Source organism: Bos mutus, chromosome 22 (genome assembly GCF_027580195.1).
Source record: "Bos mutus isolate GX-2022 chromosome 22, NWIPB_WYAK_1.1, whole genome shotgun sequence".
NCBI classification, from domain to species: domain Eukaryota; kingdom Metazoa; phylum Chordata; class Mammalia; order Artiodactyla; family Bovidae; genus Bos; species Bos mutus.
Genome location: NC_091638.1, coordinates 8,114,608 through 8,141,339, shown reverse-complemented (window position 1 = coordinate 8,141,339; position 26,732 = coordinate 8,114,608). Strand labels below are relative to the sequence as shown.

General features: G+C 36.5%; 1 protein-coding gene across 11 annotated transcripts in view; it reads left to right on the top strand.

Moving 5' to 3' along the window:
* CLASP2 (cytoplasmic linker associated protein 2) overlaps nt 1-26,732 on the top strand; it is a 174,508-nt gene that overhangs the window by 21,502 nt on the left and 126,274 nt on the right. For 10 of the 11 annotated variants that reach the window (XM_070359942.1, XM_070359939.1, XM_070359950.1 and 7 more), the window contains exons 4-7: nt 834-925; nt 2,143-2,218; nt 3,746-3,843; nt 8,647-8,717. In XM_070359942.1, coding sequence (XP_070216043.1) covers nt 834-925; nt 2,143-2,218; nt 3,746-3,843; nt 8,647-8,717 — 337 coding nt within the window. Of the gene's footprint in view, nt 1-833; nt 926-2,142; nt 2,219-3,745; nt 3,844-8,646; nt 8,718-14,994; nt 15,149-26,732 lie in introns of those variants that run through there. The other variant, XM_070359946.1, reaches the window with a different exon arrangement.

Here is a 26,732-nt window from a genome sequence, read left to right as displayed (position 1 = left end):
TTTTTGTAAACTTGTAAGTTACTCTCCAGAAAATTTGGCAGAGAGAAATAATATTAGTAGAAATTGAATACAGAGTCCAGGGAGAATAGAGTCCAGGAAGAGGCATTTGTACGTATGTATGTGTGAAAGTTTGTGTATATGTGTGTATGTACACATTAGTCAATGGTAAGGGTGGTGTTTCTTAAATGTGGAGAAAAGACTGATTGGGACAGTTGGCTATATGTTTGGGAAAACAAAGCTCAATTCCTTCTTATAACAAACCCATGTAATTGTTTTCGATTGTATAGGTTTATCTATGCTTTTTCAAAAAGAAAAGATTACTGGGTGGGTAGCAATAGAATGATTTGCCCAAATGTGTTTCTGTATTTGGATCCAGTGTTAAGAGGAAAACAGCCTGAATTATAAAATGTTGAAAAAGCCTATTCCTTGTGACAGTCTGTACTAGTTGCTAGGCAACATTGGACCTTTTAAATGCTGACAGTACTCCGAGGCTTATAATGGTAGCATTGTTACTGAAGGTTTCTAAAGCTTAGAGAAATTTCTGTGTCCTTGGAAGTTCTAAGGTTTTTAGGTATTAGACACAGTTTTTCCAAGAATAATTGAAATCTAAAGTAAAAGATAGAAAATCAAAGTTAAAAATGTGATTAAGATATTAAAAATGGGTGAGAGCAGCATCAGTGCAAATTTGGCTTAGAAAAGCTTGCAGAGAAGTGAACAGTCCGTGGGAAGGTTTAGCTGTCAGTAAGGCTGGTAGTACGGTCGAGAATAGATAAAAGATTATAACATGAGTAATTTAATTTTTTGTTATACATGTTTACTTTTCTTTCAAATAGTACATTTGGGAACAGTTGGCCTCTGGTTTTAAGCACAAGAATTTTCGATCTCGAGAAGGCGTGTGTCTGTGTCTTATTGAAACATTAAACATGTAAGTTTTATGATTATTGAAATATGTTTTTCATTTTTCTAGAAAAAACAATGTATCGATTTCACAAAGCACAAGGAAAGCTATAGAAATAATAGATTTTAAATAGTTGATAGTTGTTAATTGATCTCTGTCACCAGCATTTTTATCTTATTTGATAGCTTTATCTGCTAATTTTTTTGTGTGTAAGTGCTCTCTCATGTTGTTAATTAAAAATTATTAGTCACTGATAAGTTTCTCTTTTTCTCTTTCGTATGTTAGTGGTTGCCACCCGAAATGGATGGTCATATAACAAATATGCTGGTAGAACTTAGAATCTACTTCTGTTCTGGACCCAGTTTGGAGTTTTCTTTAACTCTGTGGTATTTTAGCTGTTGTAGCCAATTTCCCCAGCCCCCTTTTGCCACTTGCCCTAGGCGTTCTAGAGCAGTGCAGGTGGTTACCAAAATCATGGACTGAGTAAAACCCCCCAGGTAATCAGACAGTGCAGCTGGCCACAGTATGCAGAGATCCGACAGCAGAGATGCCGCAGAGCTCCAGTCTGAGGAAATTGTAAACGAAAGCGTTTGTTCTCTTTCTGGATTAGTTTTTTCAAGTTCTGTGCCGCAAGATAGGTAGTGTGTAGGAGCTTTCAATTTTTCCTGTAGTGTTACTTCCTCTTCTCTAACTATACCTTTGTTTTATTTCTTTTACTCCTCTATGGTCCTTTCTGCCATCTAGAGCTTGTAAGTGCATTCAGTCTGCACAGCTTTTGTGGTTTTTGGCTCCCTTGTCGTTTGCTTTCAACCCATGACCTCATCAAAATATTAGTAAGCATAAATAAATATCTTTTAATTTACTTATTTTAGTGGAATGCCAATTTGTGTAAGACCCAGAGTCTTAAAAAAAAAATCAGTATTTTAATACAAAAGTTCAAATTTTCTGAGTGAGTGATAGGTTGCTAGGTTTAAGAGTGCCATTAGTTGAACATTTTGCTCCGTTGGATCATGTGTTGACAGTTTTCATTGTCGGTCATGATTATTAAAGTTCCCATATCTCACATTGTTTAGGATTAGTTTTTGCTTGTGTCTCATACTTTTCATGTTTGAATGATGTATGCTCATGCTCTCCACCATATTTGTCTTATTGAGACAGACAAGAAAAAAGTATAACAGTATTTTGTTTACTATTTAATTAAAACCAAATTCTCTTTACTTTTTTTTTTTTCAAATTATATTTAGTTTTGGGGCTCAGCCACTAGTCCTCAGCAAGTTGGTACCACATTTGTGTATCCTGTTTGGAGATTCCAACAGTCAGGTAAAATTTTATTTATATTCAAGCACTAAATTTACAGTCAGTTTTTTTGCCACCTCTTGTTTTCTAGTGCTCTTATTCCATGTTTAAAAAAGAAGAGAGGGTGAAGGGGGGTGGTAAAATCAAGATTCCACTTTTTTTTTTTTTTTTTCAAACTCCACCACATTTAGTTTTTAAGAACATGTTTTATTCACAACGTCACTTAAGTTAGTTAGCTGTTTGGCTAGTATTAAGGATAGATGGGACTTAAAGGATAATTCTTAAGTTAGAAAGATTGAGTAACACAGAACCTGGACACGCTTCTGTAGTGTCCCTTCTATGAGCTAATTGTGAGGACACATTGTCAGCTTCCTTTTCATTCCTGCATTATTTTTGCAACAGTCATAACCCTGCTTGTGCCAGTGGTATATCACTTGCTGGAGATTTCATGCCCTGAGCCACAAATACTATAGACATAGTACAGGAGTGTGCTCTGGAACTTGTCCCTTGTGGTGGGGTTGAATCTTGACTGTAACTCTTTTAGCACAGCTTGGGCATTTGGAATGCCCCTGAGCTAGGTTTCCCTGCTTTTAGGCCCTTGTTCTTCCTGTAGAGGTTTGTAGAGAGTTCTCCTGTCTCTTTATTTCCCCTTCTGCAGTGAGCTGTGCAGAGGAACTAAGAGCTGTCTTCCACATTCCTGTGTTTAGGCCGCATTTATTTTTTCTTTTCATTGTGGTAAAATATTCAAAACATAAAATTTACCATTTCAGCCATTCTTAAGTGTAGAGTTGGTTCACTGGCAGTAAATACACTGGCATTGCTGTGCAGCCATCACCACCAGCCATCTGCAGAGCTTTTCCATCGTCCCAGCTGCCACACAGTGACTCCGCATTCCCCCAGTCCTGCAGCTCCTGGCAGCCATGTTTTACTTTCTCTCCCTATGAATTTGACCAGTCATCATGTGGAACCATGTGATATTTATCCTTTTGTATCTGGCATATTTCACTTAGCATACTGTCTTCAAGGTTCATCCATGTTGTAGCGTGTGTCAGAATTTCCTTCTTTTGCTTTCTAAGGCTAACTAATATACACCACATCTTGTTTATCTATTCATCCACAGATAGATATTTGGGTCGTTTCACCTTTTTGGCTATTGTGAATAATAATGCTGTGAACATTGGTGTATAATTTTCTGTTTGAGTTCAGGCCACGTTTCTAAAAGGCAGTTTTATTCTAAGAAAATGTTAACTGTGATAATGATTTGTATTATCACTTCTTTACACAATCTTATTACAAATAGAAGCTTTTTTAAAAGTCACATTTATTTAGATGCTTCTTAGATTTCTGTAAAACTTTTACAAGGTTTCTCTAGACATTTCTAGATAGGTCATCTGGGTTTTTATTAATGACCTAACGTAATCTCCCAGGGGTTTAAAGGCATTAAAACCAACTTGGAGCTTCAAGTTGGTCCGTGAATGTAATGTTATCTGGAGGTAAAGTATTTTATTGTATCTTGTATTTTTTTTTTTTAAGTTCTGAATTATTTGGCAGGTTAGAGATGCTGCAATATTGGCTATGGTGGAGATTTATAGACATGTGGGAGAGAAAGTGAGAGTGGACCTTTATAAGAGAGGAATTCCCCCTGCTAGGTACGTATTACTAAATATATTTTTTTGTCACTGGTTTTAAAGGTTTTAATTTCATGTGCTTATTTAAAATAAGTTTAATTTTCTGGACTGTCATCATATTCAAAATATATAAAAGGATACATAGGTCAGTTCAGGTCAGTCGCTCAGTCATGTCTGAGTCTTTGTGACCACCCCCTGCAGCACGCCAGGCCTCCCGGTCCATCACCAACTCCCAGAGCTTGCTCAAACTCATGTCCATAGGGTCGGTGATGCCATCCAACCATCTCATCCTGTGTTGTCCCCTTCTCCTCCTGCCTTCAATCAGGGTCTTTTCAAATGAGTCAGCTCTTCACTGGCCAAAGCTTGGAGTTTCAGCTTCAGCATCAGTCCTTCCAGTGAATATTCAGGACTGATTTCCTTTAGGATGGAATGGTTGGATCTCCTTGCAGTCCAAGGGACTCTCAAGAATCTTCTCCAACACCACAGTTCAAAAGCATCAATTTTTGGCGCTCAGCTTTCTTTATAGTCTAATTCTCACATCCATACATGACCACTGGAAAAACCATAGCCTTGACTAGACAGACTTTGTTGGCAAAGTAATGTCTCTGCTTTTTAATGTGCTGTCTAGGTTGGTCATAACTTTCCTTCCAAGGAGTAAGCGTCTTTTAATTTCATGGCTGTAATCACCATCTGCAGTGATTTTGGAGACCCAAAAATAAAGTCAGCCACTGTTTCCACTGTTTCCCCCTGCCCCCATCTATTTGCCATGAAGTGATGGGACCGGATGCCATGATCTTAGTTTTCTGAATGTTGAGCTTTAGGCCAACTTTTTCACTCTCCTATTTCACTTTCATTAAAAGGATCTTAATGAAAGTTCTTAGTTTAACTAATTAAGGCTCTTAATTAGTTCTTCTTCACTTGTGGCCATAAGGGTGGTGTCATCTGCATATATGAGGTTATTGCTATTTCTCCCAGCAATCTTGATTCCAGCTTGTGCTTCAACCAGCCCAGCATTTCTCATGATGTACTCTGCATATAAGTTAAATAAGCAAGGTGACAATATATAGCCTTGACATACTCCTTTTCCTATTTGGAACCACTCTGTTGTTCCATGTCCAGTTCTAACTGTTGCTTCCTAACCTGCATACAGGTTTCTCAAGAGGCAGGTCAGGTGGTCTGGTATTCCCATCTCTTTCAGAATTTTCCAGTTTATTGTGATCCACACAGTCAAAAGGCTTTGGCATAGTCAATAAAGCAGAAATAGATGTTTTTCTGGAACTCTCTTGCTTTTTCCATGATCCAGTGGATGTTGGCAATTTGATCTCTGGTTCCTCTGCCTTTTCTAAAACCAGCTTGAACATCTGGAAGTTCACGGTTCATGTATTGCTGAAGCCTAGCTTGGAGAATTTTGAGCATTACTCTGCTAGCCTGTGAGATGAGTGCAATTGTGTGGTAGTTTGAGCGTTCTTTGGCATTGCCTTTCTTTGGGATTGGAATGAAAACTGACCTTTTCCAGTTCCGTGGCCACTGCTGAGTTTTCCAAATTTGCTGGCATATTGAGTGCAGCACTTTTGCAGCAGCATCCTTTAGGACTGAAATAGCTCTCTTCAATAAATAGTGATGTGAAAGTGGGATTTCCACATGTAGTAGAATAAAGTTTAACTTCTTCCTCATACCACATCCCAAAATTAACTCAAAATGCATCACAGAACTAAGTGTAAAATGATAAAACTTACAGAGAATGCTAGGCAGTGGTTTCTTATATGTCACACCAAAAGGATAAGCAACCAAAGGAAAAAAATAAGATGCACTTCATCAAAATTAAAAACTTGTGCTTCAAGGGACATCATCAAGAAATCGAAAAAAAGACCCACATAATGGGAAAAATATTTACAAATAATACATCTCATAAAAAACATGTGTCCCAAGTGTATGAAGAATATATAATAAAGAACTCTTAGAGCTCCACAGTAAAAGGACAGATGACCCAATTTTAAAAACAGGCAAAGGATTTGAATAGAAATTTTGTCAGAGAAGATACACAAGTGGCCAGTGAGCACGTGAAAAGGTACTCAGCATCATTAGCCATCAGAGAAATACAAGATGATACTACTAGGTTGGCTAAAATTAGAAGATAGACAATAACAAGTGTTGTTGAGGATGCAGGGCAATTAGAAGGCATTGTTGGTGGGAATGTAAAGTGGTATAGCCACTTTGGAAAACAGTCTGTAGTTCCTCAAAATGTTAAACAGAATTACCATATTATCCAGCAGTTCTACCCCCAGCTATATACACAAGAGATGTGAAAACATATCCACGCAAAAGCTTGTGCACAGATGTTCATAACAACATTGTGAACATTCATAATAGCTAAAAAGTCAAAATGTCTCATATCGCCACATGTCCGTAAGCTGATGGATAAACAATAGAATATATCTGTAAATGAACTACTACTTGGCCATGAACAGGGGTGACCGATATATATTATAACATAGATGAGCCTTGAAGACATTGTCAGTGAAAAAAGCCACCCATATTAGATGATTTCATTTATATGAAATGGCTAGACATGGCAAATATGTAGAAAGGAAGCTAAATTAATGGTTGCATAGTTCTGAGAAAATTGGAGAGAGTGACTGCTAATGAATATTGGGTGGTTTTTTGGGATAATAATGACATCCTAAAATTGATTGTGTACATCTCTTAGCTTTATATTAAATGCCATTGAATTGTACACTTTAAAGGGGTGAATTGTGTGGCATGAATATTTTATCAGTAATTGGCTGATACACCAAAGAGATTATGTTCTGAGATACCTAATTCTCTCTTTCATGTTGTATTTGTGATTTTTTATTATGACTCTAAACTTACATATGGACTTCAGATAGAGTTTCTTTCCCAGTTCCATCCTAATGCTTTATTGGTCTCTATCCTTACCCTGAATCAGAACCTTCCAGAGCTTTACACATCTCTATCCTTTGGCCGTCTAAGTTGCTTTTGGATATTCCAACCTCTATTGTATTTGCCTTCGGTTAAATTGCCTAATTTTTTTCTTCCTGAATTACTTAAAAGATCCTAGTTTCTTCTGTCTACTCTTACGTTGTTTCCTCCTTTTCCATCAGATTATGTAGCCTCCATTTTGAATAAGGTTGTTTTTCTAAATAGCTATATTATTTTATAATAGCCTTTTATTGTTTATTCCTATCTTTCTCCCTATTACTGTTATATTTGCTAGTATTTCCTCTTCCCATTAAAGCTGCCTGTATCTTCACTCTTTGCTGTTTCATCTGTCCCATGTCAATTCCTTACCAACCATCCTTTGTCTCAGAGCTTGCAGCCCTTAGTTTCCTCCTCCCATTTTGCTACTGAACAGTTGAGTGCTAATTTCATGCTCCTTAACATCTTGTTCTGACTTTTTCCCGAAGAGCTTTGTGGCCTGTATGGTCTTCATTCTGAACTCCTATCTTCCAGTTCCAATTTTCCCTACCTTGGCTCATCTTGTCCACATGTTGTCTGGGCAGCCTGTTTAATGTCTATTCAAGTCTCCGGAAGATAACTGTTCTGTAGGCTGAAGGGACTTGGTATCTTTTGACTGAAGTACTTTCAGATGTATGAATATTTGTTGAATTTAATGCTTTCAGATGTGTGACTCTGAGATGAGTTTAAGGTTTAGAAATCCTGTTATAATAAATTTCTAGAAGATTTTCAATTGAAAAAAAAAAATTTCTAGACCAAACAGTATCTTCATCCTCAGTTTACAAGTAAAAGATGACAGAATGTGGGCTAAGGCTTAACTAAAGTTTTAGAAGTGAAATTATGACAGAAACATTGATGTGAGAAAAACATTTGGCAGTTAAAGACCTACCTAGATCTCTAAGTCATAAATTGAAGAGTAAATCATAGCATGATATAATATTGAAAAATTTAAAAATAGTGCTGTCAGTGTGATCCCATTTTGACCCAAAGAAAATTTATATATAAATATAAAGAATTGGAAAGCAGGCAATTGAATAAATTCTCTGGGTGGTGGGATTGTGGGTTTTTTCTTTGTTTCTATTTATGTTTCCTAATTTTCTTTTGTAATGAGTATATATTACTTTTTTAATAAAAAACACATTTTTAATTAGAAGTGATAACAGAAATGTAGAAAGTAATTATTCTGAATGTAAGAGTTAATAGAGTTGGTATTGAATTAAAATTCAACATGAGATTATCAGTGACATCAGCATTACTTTAATTTCTGACATTTTGTATTTCATTGTTTTTATGTTTAAGTTTCCTTAGTATGATTTTTATGTACTTTAAAAAAATGTCTTGGTGACTGAGTGGATTCATTGTAAAGTTGGAACTAAAGTACTTTTGATGGGTTTGGAGAAATAATTTTATGATGAAACTATGAAACTGTCTTGTGTAAAAGTTATCTTTTTTTAAAAAGTGGAATTATAGTAGATGTACAGTAAGTTCTGGGTGTACAATATAATAGTTAACAATTTTTATATTCCATTTATGGTTATTCTGTTCCCTTTGTTGTACGATATATCCCTGTAACGTACTTATTTTATACATTGTAATCCCCTTCCTTTGAAAGTTACCTTTTTACAAATACACCTGTGAATGTGTAGAGTTCTACCTGTATTTGACTCCTCTTCTCTACCGAATAGATGGGTTTTGTGTCTGCTTTCAGTACGTGAGTTAATTATAAAAAGAGAGTTGTATACAACTAACTGAATCCCTGGGATTGTTTTTTCTCAGGGAAGTGGTGAAGGAAATTGTTTCTAATTGAAAGTGTATGTAAAATAAACAGAATTTATTCTTTATTCCCAGATTAGAAATGATACTTGCCAAATTTGATGAAGTGCAAAATTCAGGCGGTATGATTTTGAGTGCCTGCAAAGGTAAGAATAATTAAGTTAATCCAGATCTCAAACATTTCTGAGATTAGGTAGCAGAGTTTTAGATACTAAGATATGCCTTCAAGTCAACTATTATATCACTGATTCAGCAGATTTGACTTTGTGGGTTAAAACTTGGTTAGGATATAGCCTTTATATTCTTTATATTCTTCTGATCATTACCTATCCTCTGACTCTTTTGGAATAAGTGAACATTTAATAATGTGTTAATTGTGTAAAGTGGTATTATTCTTTAACCTTATTTTTGGTATCCTCTGTGTTGAAGATATGATGACCCCCTTGTCCTCTGTGTCCCTCTATGCATAAAATGTGTTTTTTACTCAACTTATTTTGTAATTGAAGTGTAGTTGATTTGCAGTGTTGTGTTGATTTCTGCAGTTACTCAGTTATACACATATACACGTTCTTCTTTATGTTCTTTTCCATTATGGTTTGTCTCAGGAGATTGAATATAGTTCCCTCTGCTATACAGCAGGCCCTTGTTGTTTATCCATTCTGTATATAATAGTTCTCAGCTGCTCACCCCAATTCCCAGTTTCCCTTCCCCTTGGCAACCACAAGTCTCTTCTCTATCTGTGGGCCCATCTCTGTTTCATAGATTGGTTCATTTGTTTTATATTTTAGATTCCACACATAAGTGATATCATATGGCGTTTGTCTTTCTAACTTAACTTCACGTAGTATGACCATCTCTAGTTTATCTGTATTACCACAAATGGCATTATTTCATCCTTTCTATGGCTGAGTCATGCTCCATTGGGTATCTGAGCCACATCTTTTTTATCCATTTATCTGTCAGTGGACATTTAATGATTGCCATTCTGACTGGTGTGAGGTGGTACCTCATTGTAGTTATGATTTACATTTCTCTAATAATTAGTGATGTTAAACACCTTTTCTTGTGCCTGTTGGCCATCTGTGTGTCTTCTTTGGAGTATTATATAATTAGGTCTCTGCCCACTTTTCAATTAGCTTATTGGGGTTTTTGTTGTTGTTGTTGAGTTGTATGAGCTGTTTGTATATTTTGGCTGTTTGTATAATTAAGCCCTTGTCAATTGCATCGTTTACAAATATCTTCTCCCATTCCATAGGTTGTGTTTTGGGTTGTTTTTGTTGTTGTTGTTTTAATGGTTTCCTTTCCTGTGCAAAAGCTTGTAAGTTTGAATAGGTCCCATTTGCTTATTTTTGTTTTTATTTCTATTGCCTTGAGAGACTGACCTAAGAAAACATTGGTATGATTTATGTTAGAGAATGTTATGCCTATGATAGCAGAGTAATTGTTTTATGTAACTGATTTTTAGTAGAAATTGTAGGGTTGATTACTCTGTTACACCTGTATTTAGACTATCAGTGATGATACCAGTGAAGAAACACAGACATAGGAACTTCACCAGTATAATCATTTTTGGCTTCTTAATTAGAATGAGACCTCCTTGGATTCAAGGAGGCTTGGTGTTGGTATCTAGCGTTTATTTGATTTTGTGGTTGCTCTTCTTTTTTGTAAGGTTTGCTAAATTGTGTTTCATCTTACTGGGTAGCATTTACCTTTAGTCCTTAAGTGTTAATTAACTGTATATGTGAATAATATAGTCTATTTCCAAAGATAGTATAGGTAGTTTTTTCACCTAGGAAAATAGGTTTATTTTATAAAGATAGTATACTTAGCTTAATAATGTATATGATACTGGAGAAAAAATTTGTTGTATGAATTGTTATAGTCAGGTGACAGGAAGACTAGTTACTAATATAATTTAGTTATTTTTCTCCAGATTAAACCAAGACTTAAGTATTCTTGCCTGGAGAATTCCATGGACAGAGGAGCCTGGTGGACTATAGTCCATGGGGTCTCAGTGAGTCGGACACGAGTGAAGTGACTTAGCATGCAAGCCTTGTTGTATTGCATTCAGGCAGATGTAGTAAGAGTTTAGTGTTAAGAAGATTGTGTCCACCCTAATCTAAACTTAGTTGCAGGAGCATAAGTTGATTTTAGCACCACCAGTCCTCACCCTGATTGCCAGCTGTTTCTCGCTCTTCCTCTCTGAATAGAAGGTGTTTTAAGTACTTTGTTCTTATTTTTCCAGCAGTTACCTCTGTCCATCTCCATACAAACCAGAAAGAGCAAAAAAGATGGCGAATTGCTAAAATTCCTTGAATTAAGGAATTGTGTTTTTGTACCATTTACAGTGCATTCTCATTTGTGTATTCCAGACTGTGTAGTCACAACTCTTAAGAAAAATACAATGCATACTATAAATTTAAGATATTTATTATTTGATTGCGATTTATTTTGAAAGTATTGCCCTTCTTGTATTTTGTGAGGTTATTTTTGTTACCTTCAAAAGATAGAAGGTTTTTTTGTTTCTTGTTCTTTTAGCTCTCATTTCTTTTTCTTTTGATGATCTCTCCATAAACAGGGAGATTTAGGGTTAGTACCTGGCATTTATGTCTCTTGGAAAGAAATCTTCAGGAATCCTTTTGTTTTGGAGATTATAATCTGCATATTGAAAGTAAAGTCAAATGTGAACGTTAAAAATCTATAATATATATACTGGTGTGTAAAAATTGGTCAGGATGATTTTGATGATGGTATTGTACTATCATTGAAAAATACTGTAACAGCTTTGTTATTAAGAGGCTAAAAGAGGAAAGCCCATTTATCATGTTGGCAGGTCCCAGGGCCCAAGCCTCTCTCCCCGCTTGTCTTTATTCTCTCTCAGTGATCTAATCCAGCCCAAAGGCTTTACATGGTAACTATTTGCTGATGACTCCAAGTGTGTAGTTCTAGCCCTCATTTATCTCTCTGTGTTCTACATCTCAGAGCCTGTCACCTTGATGTGGCCTTTCCCTTTGGATGCCTGATTGGTATCTTGGGCTTAACAGGTCCAAAAATTAAAGCCTGTTCTCTTCCTTTCCCTCAAATCTGTTCTTTCCCCAGTTTACCCATTTCAGTCAATGGCACCACCATCAACTCAAGCTAAAAACTTTCCTGATTAGAATTATTAATAATTTGCATTGATCTCCCATTCTAACTAGTCATTTCTCCCTCTGAAATCCTAATATGTGTCAAGTTTGCTAATTTTTTTCACATCTCCACTGCTAAAACCCTTCTATAAATCTCCTTTAGCTTTTACCTGCAACCTACTGCAATAGGTTTTAGTTCTGTGTTTGACCCCTGAAATCTGCTTTCTACCAGAATTGAGAATGGTCTTCTTAAAATGTAAATGGATTTTGTCACAAGAGTGAAGAAGACAGTTAAAGTTTCAGCCTAGACAAACCTACGTTCTAGGGACAGAGAGATCATAAGTAAGTAAACACATGGATATCCAGAGTGATTGCAGTTGGTAATGAAAGAAAATACAACTACTCCTTGTCTAATGAATTTACTGAAATTAAATTATTCCTTAAAATCCTCGCTGCTAAGTAAAAAAGCCATTAAATGAATAATTTCCTAATTTTTCCTAACATTATAGTATATTTCATCCCAACCCAAGATGCCTGAATAATTTTCACAGGTAGAAAAATATGTCAGTTGAGCACTGAAAACCAGTTTTATTAACTGGCAAGTTGAAGAAGGAAACAGCAACCCATTCCAGTATTGCCTACAGAGAATCCCATGTACAGAGGAACCTGGCAGGCTACAGTCCATGGGGTGGCAAAGAAGTCAGACATGAGTTAGTGACTAATCAACAATAGCAAATAAGATTATACCTAAAATAATGTAGTGAACGTTTATTTGACTCCATTTTTTTATTTCTGCACAATTTTCAATCCTTTGTTGGGTCATTGTTACTGTTCACTCAAACTAAAACTTGAAAATAAAGTTACAGACAGGAAAGCATTTAAGTCAGAATAAAGGCTCAACATGGAAATCTGTAGAAGTAGTTCATGCACACAACAGAATGAAGAGCTATTAAAGATATCACCTCTTCTCTCTTTCACTTGGTGTACATATGCAAAACAAATTATTGTGAGTTCAGCCAAACCTGGTATTTAATTTGGATTTGTTTCATCTGATGTTCTGTGACTAGAAAACTGTTACGAGAAGTAAAAACTTTTAGTGTGTCTTTGCCTAAAACTATAATAGTGAAATACCATACTTCTTATATTGATTTAGGTTGTTTAGGGATGAAAAAGTGATCTTATTATGTATAAACAAACAAAACCCAACCCAGAGGATTTGTTGTAAAAGTGGTATAAGTGTCTAAGAGCCACTGTAGTTTAAAATCTGTCATCTGCACAGTCATTAAGTGAAGTAAATAGGGTATGGAGATGTTAACTCAGTGATGCCACATTAGACAGAAGGGTGAGCAAGCCTCTCTGAGCATTGACATATTTGAATTGAGACCTGATAAAGGAGAATGAGTTGGTCATTGGATACATGGTGGTAAAAAAACGCTTTGGGCAGAGAAAGTGTGGCTGTAAAGGCTGAGAGGTGGACAATATCTTCATATATATGAAGAACGGAGTGGAGGAGGCCAGGGCTGACTAGAACCTAGTGCGGAAAGGGCTAGGTTGGAGGCCAGAGCGTCTGTGAGAGCTAATTGGAAATGTAAACAGCAACCACGATATGAGGGTCTTGTAGGCCTTAGGAGGAGTCTTGATAGGCTTCTGGGAATAAGAAGATTTTAGGCTGGAGAAGCTTGTGGTAAGTGGTAGTGATATGACCTCAAACTACCTTATATACGTTTATTGTTTGGGAAAATTGTCTATTTTATTTCCTCTTCCATCTACCTCTTCTCTCCTTATGCACGTCCTAATGCATAACCTTACATCTCATGCTTTTGGCTCTGATTTCTTTCATGCTTGCCATATCTGTACCCTTTTAAGTTTTGTTTGAACTCTTTGACTTGATTTTCTAGAGCATTAGTTCAGCACACTCAAGAACACAAAATAAATTCTATTATCAGAGATTTGAGTGTGTTGTATAATTTAGGAATAGTGAGAAATGCATGGTTTTTTTTTTTTTTTTTTGTCTTGAGGGTATTTCAAGTCTGACTTTAATTCTCATTATAGAGTAAGTTAGGCAGAATCCTTAAGTGCAGTGGAATTAACTGCTATTAGAAGGAAACTGGACTTAAAATTAATCAAATCATGGCTGAAAGAAGGCAACAGCAGCCCTGTAGGAAGGAAAAGACTGAAACTTGCAGGCGCCCTGTGATTATGGCTGGGTCTGGTGTCATCATGGAGCTTTCTAGACAGTCCTACGCTCACCGAGATGTAAACACGGACGTGTTGGTGGCTGTGACTGCAAGTCTTTTTCTTTTTTTTTTTTAACTGAAAAAACTCCACATAATCCTGATTTGTCACGTGTGTGTGTAGGACCGAATGCAGTCTTGGCGTGTAATCATTGTAAGATATCTCCCAGCTTCTCTTTTTGAAAACAGTTGTAGGAAAATAATTGTTTTAGAAGGTTGGCAATAAAATAAAGCATAGAAACTAGGCTTTGAAATTACCTTGGTATTTGGCTATACGAGGCAATAAGGTAACTGGCAGTCTAGTTGATAACATACCCTTTGGCAAAAGCAAAGCAGCCCTTTCCTTAGGTTGAGTGAAAAACGTGTCTGTCTGTGACCAGGAGCCCCAGAGCCTTCTCGGAGCTTGGCAGTGTGCTGATGGCTGTGCAGCGGGGATGGAGGGTGCTCCAGGTCCCCGCAGCTGCGCACTGGCTGGGTCCTGTCTCCACCAGAAGCAAGCTTTGTTCCGTGTGGCCCTGCTGTCCGCACACAGAGCAGCCTTTGATGGGCTGCCTTTGACGTGATTTGTTTACGGCAGCCAGAAATGCTTCCTGCATAATGAGAGCAGTTAATCATGGAAACTGGGCTATTCCTGTTTGTGTGCTTCTAGCAGTCTCCGTTGTAAATATTAAAAGGTAATGACAAAAGGATGAAAACCTCTAAAAAAGGCACAAATCAGTTAATCCATCAGATCATGTGATTGCTACTGATTACATGGATATCTTTAGGGAAGCAGAAAATGATTGTTGAACACATGCCTTGTGTTTTGATGACTGCATTAAAAGTCCCTCAGTGGGATGGCATTTATTGGCTCCCAGAGCTTTTCCTACATTAAATTTCAGGCAGGCAGCACAAGGAGAAATACCACAACCTGTATCTAACCTCTTACATGCAGTTAAAGAATAATCTTGATCAAGCTCTGCAAGGCTCTGCTAAAGAGACGAGGGTTTTCAGCAAGACCCCAGACTTTTATTTTGAAGTGGAGTAGCAGCTGTTGGCTATTGCGGTGCAGAGCTGCAGCGCGGCCTGGGTCACACCGTGCTCCGGGTGTCTGCAGGGTGTCTGCAGGCTGCAGGCCGAGCCCAGTGGCGCAGGCACCGAGCTGCATTTGTTTGTTGTGCTGTTTGACCTCTTGGTTTGAGAGAGCTCCCTGGACCATCTGAATGGCTATGGGAGATGGTGAGTAAGGTTTATTTTTCTTCTTTTGCTTGTGCTGCACACTTCCTTTTAAAGTGACGATCATTTGCTGTATAAGAGATGTATTTCCCCCTAAAGAATGAAGGGCACTGTGTGTGTGTGTGCACACCGCTTGTATGTTCATATATACACGTGTGTGCACTTGTCATTGGTGTCTTTTTCTACTTGATATGTCTGTATGGAATCTGGCAAATACGACAGTTTACCTTGCATCTTACCAAGCAAACCCTCAGTCTTCGGTGGTGGATATAAAGGGATATTGAAAGAAACATGGAAAATATGCAGAAGCTTTGAAGAGAGAACATGGCCTTTGAAAGAATGACAGATTTGACAGAGTTACCTAGCTTGACAAAATTGCTGTTGTATTTGACAACAAGTAGAATTCTATAGTGATTAAGTAGATAAAGAGGCAAAATGGCTTGCCGTAGACACTGTTTTAATTGATGTGCTTGTTATTTGTCAATATCTCTAGTAAGTAGTTCTCTAGAAAATATTTAGTCCTTTACAAATTCTATACAATATAGTTTGATTAAAAAAAATCGATTTTGCCAGTATTTTATTGTGATAAGAATAATTTTTAAAATGTATTTTTATAGTGCTGTCTAGTTTTCCAAAGCACAGGAGTGTACTTATTGTCCATTAACTCCTCAGGTACAAATAAATGAAGTGTGAAGAGGATTTTGGTTTTTCCATTTCACAGCTTAGGAAACTAAGTCTTGTTGAGATTATAAATCCCAGATTCAGGGACAGAGCAAACCAGAATCAAATCTAGAGCCTCAAGTGTGCCTTTGGTATTGGCCTTCATAACATTTAGTACTTCCGTTTTTTTTTCTTCATTATTAAACCTTTTGTTAAGATGCTTAGAGGTATATATACTTTATAATCGCATCAGCACCAGAGATGTGTACAAAGGGGAATTGAGGTTACTTCAGAAGTGTTTCATGTGTTTTTTACTACGTTCTTAAGGAAGGTTGGTCTGTATTTGGAAGTTTTTTTAATAGTTTCAGCCTTCTTTTATGACTATTTAATGACTTCTGTCTAAGGAGTTTGTCCCTTTGGGATGCTGAGGAATAGAGTGCAAACTTATGTTAAAAAAATCATATTGGTTAACAGTCATTTAAATAACTATATATATGTTAATGGAATATGGTAGTAAATCTGATTTTGCATATTGGTATAGTTTATTTCAAGAATTTATCTAACTTTTATATGTCCTTATAGAAATAAACAACAATGTAATTTTAACTTCCAGTTTGTAAGGCAAAAGCCATTAAAATTAATGAATTAAGTTCTCATATACTTAAAGGCATTGCCAAATATATTTGATTGTTATTTTTAAACCTTATTTTCTAAGGAGCTCTAAATGTTGCATTTTATTTGGACTGTATCCAGATTTTATTTCCTTCTTAAACATTATAGGTTCAGTAGCTATCAGTGTATATTTACTTACTTTTTCTTTTTTCAATAATATTAAATCCATTCAGACTGTTTAAGAATGTGTTGATTTTTTTAAAAAATCAAAGTAACAACCTCTTATAAAGCTCAGAAAATAACCTTCCCACATATTCTCTTCCTCTTTAAAATGAAAATACTTTTATTGGATTTTAGTGATAAAGTAATACATCTTTATTAAAAAATTAAAAATCTAAGCAGTAACAGGTCATCTTGGGGTTTATAGTTCTTAAGAGTTTCATATGTACTCCTCTGTATATTAGTCTCTCTCACAGGTAGTATACATGTATCATACTAGTATCTTGAGAATACATACAGCACTGGTTTATGCTATTCCTTATGTATTTTGGGTTTTATTCTTTAATAAGCTAGTATCTTCTCTCTTTCAAAAATCAAATAATGTAAATAAAGAACCACCTTTCAACCACCTCCAAACCCCTAAGCCTAGAGATAAGCAGAGAGGAACACTTTTATTAGTATGGAGTTTGTTTTTTCATACCTTTTACTCTGCCTTAACATTTATATTAAGTATCAAAATAGTTTTGTTTTGACTTTGTTTACATGAATGGTATCATTCTCCACATATTTTTGCTGTTTACTGTGTCTGCTCGGTAGTGCGTAGTGGTGGATTTTTCTAAAAATGCCATCCTATGTAACTGTTCTCCTTGTTTGCACTGTTGCATAGTACTCCACAGTATGGATGTGTGTCATAAATATCTCTTTGTCTATGGAATTTCAGATTGCTTAATCACATATAACTTTTCTAAATGATTCTGAAATGAACACCTTTGTACAAATCGTGTGTGTGTGCACATATATTTTTGCACACACATTTTTAAAGCAATCTAGAAGTAGAATTTCTGGATCAGAGTTTTTATTCATTTCAAGTTGTTTTAGTTCTCTCAAATTTCTTCCCCAAAAGGCTTTACCACTTCTTACCAACAGTGCCTTCTATCTTACATTCAGTTCTCATGATTATTAATCTTCTAAAAATTTGTATATCAGATAGGTACAAAATATCTCACCCTTTAAAAAAAATCTCCTGTCTTCTTTCTGATAACGTTGATCATCTTCATATGTTTGAATGTTTATATATATATTTTTTACTGTGAATTGCTTTGTGGCATCTTTAGGTGACTTTTTTTTCCCCCTCTGCATCTTTTGGGCTTCCCTGGTAGCTCAGAGGGTAAAGAATCTGCCTGTAATGCAGGAGACCCTGGTTTGATTCCTGGGTTGGGAGGATCCCCTGGGGAAGGGATAGGGTACCCACTCCAGTATTCTTGGGCTTCTCTGGTGGCTCAGCTGGTAAACAATCTGCCTGTAATGTGGAAGACCTGGGTTTGATCCCTGGGTTGGGTGCATCTTTTAGAGATATTTGAGAATAATTTCTAAATTTTTTTAATTAATTTTTACTGGAGTAGAGTTGATTTACAATGTTGTGTTAGTTTCTGTTGTACAGCAGAGTGAATCAGTTATACATATACTTACATCCACTCTTTTAAGATTCTTTTCCCATGTAGCTCGTTGCAGAGTATTGGGTAGAGTTCCCTGGGCTCCAGCTTTTTGCTTTTGGCTTTTTCATTTATAGTTTCTCTTTCTGTGTCCTGGTTATTAGTCTGTTATCTGTTAGAAATGTTATGTAGGCTTAACTTCATGGACATATGAAAGATTTTATTAACAGTTTCATTTCTAGGCAAACTCAGTATTGAGAAGCATTGTAATGACTATCAATTGAAGAGTTGTTGGGGTGGCTTTCATGTGCCTTTTTGTTTAATTGTCTTTATCTCACCCAAGGGTACAAAACAAAGCAGTCAGATGATTATGAAGTAGCTCTGGGCAGTTAAACCAGACAGAGTTAAAAACCTGTAGGATTAATATGTGGCGCTGAGCCCTGAAATCTGCCTCAAAAGCTCACAAGAGGAATTTGGCCTTTTGTTGTTATGCTACAGAGTGACTGGAAAGAAATAAGGTTTTGTTGCAAATAGATTGTTTCTAAACTTTAAACAATTCAAAACAGTCTATTCTTCCAAACATGAATCTTTTAAAAAAGACAAACAAGTGATGATATAACCTTGGCTTTCCCTCAGCCTTTTGGGACCATTCTTATCTGACATGTAACTACTGGTTTGGGGGATCAAGAACAATAGCAAGAAATTAATGCTGAATAGATTTCTCTCCTTCCAAACCCTTGACTGTTCTACGTGATACACTCGGAGTCAACAATTTAAGGCACTGAAAGAAGCAGTCCTTTAACTTACTGGCCAAAGGGGCAAACTTTTCTTCTAGGAGCAATAAGGGGGAAAAATAGCTATGACGAGAGGAAGTAAATTAGAAGTGAGAAAAAAATTTGGGCATTCAACAGCAATAAAGGCAGGAGGGTAGTAGTTACTAAGATTGAAAATCTTCTTGAAACAGACCCGTTTACCCATCTGGGTGCAAAGTGTTGGACATCAATAGCAACATATCTGCAAACATGATGTTGCTCATGAACCTGATTTTTCATGAAAAGGTTTACATCTTTTCTTTGTACATGTAGAATATGTAGTTGATGTTCTTGACAGCTGTTGTAACCAACCTGTAGCTGTGGTGAAATTTTAACTACCTACAATAATGACATTTTAAAGGTTTTAAATAATCCTTACTATGAGCCTCATATATTGTTTAGTTTGATATTATGGTTATTATGAAATACATCATTATTTAATTTTATTAATACCAAATAGTGATTTAAATTGTGTTTGTCCTTTTACTTCACAGAATTACTGAAGGTCTTGAATTTTTTAAATTATTTTTAATTGAAGGATAATTGTTTTATAGTATTGCATTGATTTCTACCAAATATCAACATTAATCAACCGTAGGTTTACCCATGTTCCCTCCCATTTGAACGTCCCACATGTCTCCCTCCCTGTTTCCTCTAGGTGCTTATTGAGCCCCAGTTTGAGTTCCCTGAGTCATACAGCAAATTCCTATTGGCTGTCTGTTTTACATATGGTAATGTATGTTTCCATGTTACTCTCTCCGTACCGCCCACCCTCTCCTTCCCCGCACTGAACTGTGTCCATAAGTCTGTTCCCAATGTCTGTGTCTCCATTGCCACTTGCAAATAGGCTCTTCAGTACTATCTTTCTAGATTCGATATATATGTGTTAGGATGTGATGATTGTTTTTCTCTTTCTGACATACTTCATTCTGTATAACAGGCTCTAGGTTCATCCACCTTATTAGGACTGTCTCAAATGCGTTCCTTTTTATGGCTGAGTAATAGTCCGTTGTATATGTAACACCGCTTCTTTATCCATTCATCTGTCAGTGGACATCTAGGTTGCTTCCATGTCCTAGCTACTGCAAATAGAACTGCAACGAACATTGACTTACAGGTGTTTTTGGTTTCCTCAGAATTAGTGGAATTGCTGGGTCATATTCCTGGCTTTATTCCTAGTTTTTTAAGGACTCTCCACACTGTTCTCCACAGTGACTGTATCAACTTGCATTCCCACCAACAGTGCAAGAGGGTTTCCTTTTCTCTACAACCTCTCCAGCATTTATTGTTCGTAGATTTTTTGATGATTAGCCATTCTGACCGGTGTGCGGTGATATCTCATTGTAGTTTTGATTTGCATTTCTCTAATAATGAGTGATGTTAAGCATCTTTTCCTGTGTTGGCCATCTGTATGTCTTCTTTGGAGAAATGTCAGTTTAAGTCTTTTGCCTATTTTTTGATTGGTTTTTTTTTGGTGTTGACTTGTATGAGCTGCTCATACAGTTTTGAAATTAATTCTTTGTGAGTTGTTTCATTCGCTGTTATTTTTTCCCATTCTGAGGGTTGGTTGTCTTTTCACCTTTATATGTGAATAGTTTATAGTTTCATTTGCTGTGCAAAAGCTTTTAAGTTTAGTTAGGTCCTACTTGTTTGTTTTTGTTTTTATTTATTTTTAATTGAATGATAATTGTTTTATACTATTGCATTGGTTTCTACCAAATATCAACATGAATCAGCCATAGGTTTACCCGTGTTCCCTCCCATTTACTCTAGGGGTGGGTCATAGATGATTTTGCTGTGGTTTATGTCATAGAGTGTTCTGCCTATGTTTTCCTCTAGGAGTTTTATAGTTTCTGGTCCTATATTTAGGTCTTTAATCCATTTTGAGTTTATCTTTGAATACGGTGTTGGGAAGTGTTCTAATTTCATTCTTTTACATATAGCTATCCAGTTTTCCCAACACCACTTACTGAAGAGACTGTCCTTGCCCTATTGTATATTCTTGCCTCTTTTGTCAAAAATAAGGTGTCTGTAGGTGTGTGAGTTTATCTTTTGGCTTTCTGTCTTGTTCCTTTAGTCTGTATTTCTGTTTTTGTGCCAGTAGAAGGTCTTGAATTTTTAAAGATGCCTTTGACAAAGAGAGTAAGAGTCTTCAAATATCTTTTAACTAGTTATTTAATAGAGCTTCCCTGGTGGTTTAGATGATAAAGAATCTGCCTGCAGTGCAGGAGACCTGGGTTCAATTCCTGGTTGGGAAGATCCCCTGGAGAAAGGAATGGCAACCCAATCCAGTATTCTTGCCTGGAGAATTCCATGGACAGAGGAGCCTGGTGGGCTATAGTCCATGGAGTCGCAAAGAGTGGGACACAACTGAGCGACTAACTCTAGTGAGTTAATATCTACCTAGAAATTTTAAGAGACTACCAAGTTTTTTGGCTTCTCTTAAACTTTGTATGGAATAGACTTCATTTTTAATAACTAAGAAGTAACTAAGATTAACTGTGCTATTGAACATGGTATTTTCCTGTGAATATTGAAATCTGGTGATTATTTTGTTTTGAAGCACTTTGATTTTCAATTTCTAATCATTTTACTAATTTTTTTTATTTTAGTTTAAATTGAAGGCATTCTTTATTGTTACTGTTGGATTATTTTACTTATTTTTAAAAAATTTTATTGGAGTATGATTACTTGATTATTTTACTTCTGTAAGCTCGTGGGTTTTTTTTAGCCCTAGGAAGTTGTCTTGTTTTGTTTTTCTTTTAATAATAATAAGTTTCTCCCCTTAATTCGTTTTAGTCTCACTTTATGGAATTGCTTACAGTCAGATATTGAACCTCCTAGATTGAGTCACTGTGTCTTTTATGTTTTGTCTTAAGTTTTATGTTTTTTCCTTTTATTCTCTGTTCTGGGAGATTTCCTTGATTTTCTCATCTAGTTCTATTAAATTTTAATTTTGGCAAACAGAAGTTTAAATGGTTCAAAAAACTGACTTTTCGTTTTCTGGTGGTTCCGTTTTTACAGAGTCACTTGCTTACCTGTATGCAAAATGTTGAACTCCCTGAATTGAGGGTGGGACAAGCTTAATGATGAAATCATTCCATGGGTTTCCAGTTGTTCTTGCTAATCAGCCCTGTACTTACAGGCTTAGAAATTGTTGCTTCTCTGTCATTCTGCACGGTAAATGAGTTCTCTCTGCTGTTTCAGAGAATTCTGAGTTGCAGCTTTTCTGTGATACTATTCTTCAAAATGGTATCCTTTTTATTTGCATCTTATAGGAAATCGTTCCTATCTATAGGTGCTGATTTCACATACTCTCTGCTCTGCTTCATTTTCTTTGCTCTTACGGTGTTGCTTATCATTTTATTGGGGTTTCATTGTAGGGTCTTGAGCAAGAGAGTAAAGTGATTCAAATTACCACAATTATTTAAGGAAAAATTTCAAACATACCCAGAAATAGAGAATATATGGTAACAAACCTCCCTTACCACCCATTATCCAGCTTCAAGAAATTATCAGTATATAGGTGATCTTTATTCATCTGTATCCCTACCTATCTGCTCCAGCTTTATTCTCCTGCTGGACTGGGATGTGTTTGTTTGCACATAGGCACACGCACTCCTTCACATATGTAAAACAAAGTAAAACATCTTTTTATAAAACAATTATATGACCATTTCACATCTAAAAAATTAACCCACAGTATCAAATACTCAGTGTTCACATTTCTGTGATTATTCCATACATGCCTTTTAATGGTTTGAGTTCAGTTCAGTCACTAAGTCATGTCCGATTCTTTGCAACCCCATGGACTGCAGCACGCCAGGCTTCCCTGTCAATCACCAACTCCTGGAGCTTACTCAAACTCATGTCCATCCAGTTGGTGACGACATCCAACCATCTCAACTGTTATCCCCTTCTCCTCCCACCTTCAATCTTTCCCAGCATCAGGGTCTTTTCCAGTGAGTCAGTTCTTCACATCAGGTGGCCAGAGTATTGGAGCTTCAGCTTCAGTGAATATTCAGGACTTCCAATGAATATTCAGGACTCATTTCCTTTAGGATTGACTGGTTTGATCTCCTTGCAGTCCAAGGGACTCTCAAGAGTCTTCTCCAACACCACAGTTCAAAAGCATCAATTCTTCGGCGCTCAGCTTTCCTTATGGTCTAACTCTCACATCCGTACATGACTACTGGAAAAATTATACCTTTGACTAGACAGATGTTTGTTGGCAAAGTAATGTCTCTGCTTTTTAACATGCTCTCTAGGTTGATCATAGCTTTTCTTCCAAGGAGCAGGCATCTTTTAATTTCATGGCTGCAGTCGTCATCTGCAGTGATTTTTGAAGCCCCCAAAAATCAAGTCTCTCACTGTTTCCATTGTTTCCCTGTCTGTTTGCCATGAAGTGATGGGACTGGATGCCATGATCTTAGTTTTCTGAATGTTGAGTTTTCAGCCAACTTTTTCACTCTCCTTTCACTTTCATCAAGAGGCTCTTTAGTTCTTCTGCACTTTCTGCTGTAAGGGTGGTCTGCATATCTGAGGTTATTGGTATTTCTCCCGGCAATTTTGATTCCAGCTTGTGCTTCATCCAGCCTGGCATTTCTCACGATGTACTGTACATATAAGTTAAATAAGCTGGGTAACAGTATACAGCCTTGATGTACTTCTTTCCCAATTTGGAACCAGTCTGTTGTTTCATGTCCAGTCCTAGATACTACTTCTTGACCTGCATACAGATTTCTCAGGAGGCAGGTAAGGTGGTCTGGTATTCCCATCTCTTGAAAAATTTTCCACAATTTGTTGTGATCCACACAGTTGAAGGCTTTGGCATAGTCAATAATGCAGAAGTAGATGTTTTTCTGGAACTCTCTTGCTTTTTCGATGATCCATCGGATGTTGGCAATTTGATCTCTGATTCCTCTGCCTTTTCCATATCCAGCTTGAATATCTGGAAGTTCATGGTTCACGTATTGTTGAAGCCTGGCTTGGAGGATTTTGAGCATTACTTTACTAGCATGAGAAATGAGTGCAATTGTGCAGTAGTTTGAGCATTCTTTGGCATTACCTTTCTTTGGGATTGGAATGAAAACTGACCTTTTCCAGTCCTGTGGCCACTGCTGAGTTTTCCAAATTTGCTTGCATATTGAGTACAGCACTTTCACAGCATTATCTTTTAGGTTTTGAAATAGCTCAGTTGGAATTCCATCACCTCCACCAGCTTTGTTCGTAGTGATGCTTCCTAAGGCCCTCTTGACTTCTCATTCTAGGCTGTCTGGTTCTTGGAGAGTGATCACACCATCATGGTTATCTAGGTCATGAAGATCCTTTTGTATAGTTCTTCTGTGTATTCTTACCACCTCTTCTTGATATTCTCTGCTGCTGTTAGGTCCATAGCATTTCTGTCCTTTATTGTGCCCATCTTTGCATGAAATGTTCCCTTGGTATCTCTGATTTTCTTGAAGAGATCTCTAGTCTTTCCCATTCTATTGTTTTCCTCTATTTCTTTGCATTGATCACTGAGAAAGGCTTTCATATGTCTCTTTGCTGTTCTTGGAACTCTACATTCAAATTGGGTATATCTTTCCTTTTCTCTTTTACCTTTCGCTTCTCTTCTTTTCTCAGGTATTTGTAAGGCCTCCTCAGACAACCATTTTGCCTTTTTGTGTTTCTTTTTTTGGGGAAGGGTCTTGATTACTGCCTCCTATACAATGTCACAAACTTCTACCCATAATTCTTCAGATAATCTGAAGGTTTGAGTTAAGATTCAAACAAGGTTCACCATTGCAGTTATTAATAGATCTCTTAATCCTCTGTTCATATCTTTTTCTTTTTCTTTGTTGAAGAAAAAGCATTTGAGAGTTGCCAGCGTATACAGAAGATGTTTAAAACTATTGAGAATGGATGAAACTACTCATAAAGTGTATTGTCTGGAGAAGAGGATATTCACCATTTAGTGGCTGAGTAGAGGAGAAAGATACTGAGCTACAGGGACTTGTGAGGTCAGAGGGAAGCCAAGGAGAGTATCTTGTTGTAACAGCTGAGTGGAGAGTGGACAACCAAAATATTTTGGATTATTGTTTACTAATCTCAGTTGCTAATTTAGCTATGACCGTGGTCATAACTGATATGTAAAAGTGTAAAACAGTTTAATAATCCAAAGTCCCTTTACTCATTGTTTTAATTAGAATAAGGAAGGATATAGCTTCAAGTGAAAAGAGGAACTTTGGTGTAAGAAACTACTTAATTTGAAACAGTGTATTTTGTGCATGAAAATCCATGATGTGGGTTCTTAACTGAACTAGTTGGTTTACTGAAGAAAATCCACACCCAATTAATTCCTGTTTTTGAGAAATGTTTTGGCTCGCTCTTTTGTTTGCCATGTAAAATGGAGAAGTTTTTAATCTTTTATATGGATTCAGAAGCAGATATTGCAGATTTTGGAATATATGTACCCATAAAAGTGAAATAGAATGTTTAAATAGCCATATAAAATATATGGCTTTCATTGGAAGGAAAAAGGGAAGGGACTTATAGTAATATGAATTTACTGTTTCTTCTCGGAAACCTTGTAGACCAGTTGTGTTTTGGAATTCAGAATATGTCAGAGTATAGAAAAACAATATGTTCATACACCATGCATCCTTATATAACAACTCTACTTGGGTCTGAGACAGTCCCTTGTAATCAAGTACATTAATATTTTTTGCAGTCAAATGTATGCAGATTCACAGTGAGTAAAATAAGACAATAAATAGTCTCTCGTCAAATCGGATCATATTTTGCTATAAACTGAGTTCAAATCAGTTCACATTTTGCCACCAAATGAATTTAAAAAGACAAAGCAAGCTGAAACTGGACTTCCAGAGATTTTTGGCTTTCAGGAATGCATATACAGGATTGTGGGCCTGTAGTACCTCAGTGCTTGCTGAGGACTGTTTGCAAGTGTTGAATTTAGGAAACAAAAGGTAAAGCCTTATCGAACTTGGGCTTCTTTTTTCCCTCCCCCTCAATTTCTGCCTGTCCCTCCCCCTGTCTTTTTTCTTATCCCCTTCCTCCTCTTTTCTCCACCTCCATTTCCTTATCCTCTGTTTCCCTCTTTTCCTTCTCCTCCCCTTTTATTTCTCCCCCTCCTCCCTTCTGTTACCATCTCTTCTTCCCGGTCTCGTCCTCTTCTGTCATCTCCTCTTCCATCTTCATCTCATTTTCCTGCTCTTACCACCTTCTCTCCTTTTCCATCATGTGTATTACCACTGCAGCCTACTCACTTTATTAGTTTCTGTCTCCTAGTTCTTTTTAATATATTCATCCTTCTCAGTTTCTGCACCAAACCATAGTATTGTCATTTGAAACATTGAAGTGAGAACAGAAGTGTCAACATAATCATAATTTATAGGTTGCTTTTTGTATTTGATCCTTTTTTTGGTTTATTCAGTAAATATTAAAGTACCTACTGTATGTATCCTAGGTGATTTTTTTTTCTGATTTTTCTTTTAGTTCACTAATGATCCCTTGAGCTGTGTCTAGTCTACTATTATGCCTGCCTACTGAATTTAAATTTCAGTTATTGTATTTTTATTTTTAGAAGTTCTATTTATTTTTTTAAAATCTGTGTCCACTTTTAAAAATATTTTTCTGACCCCTGAAGTTATTTTCAAGCTTGCCTAGTAAAAACTTCCAAATGTAGATACTTCATAGTCTATGCTTAAGAATTCTCAGATTTGAATTTGGAATGCTAGATAGGATCTTGATAATTCTGGGATCTATTCCTGCTGTCTGTTTCTTTCTGTTTATTCTTTCTCATGGTGTCTTATTACCTGTCACGCCAAGTGACATTTGGAAATTTATTTG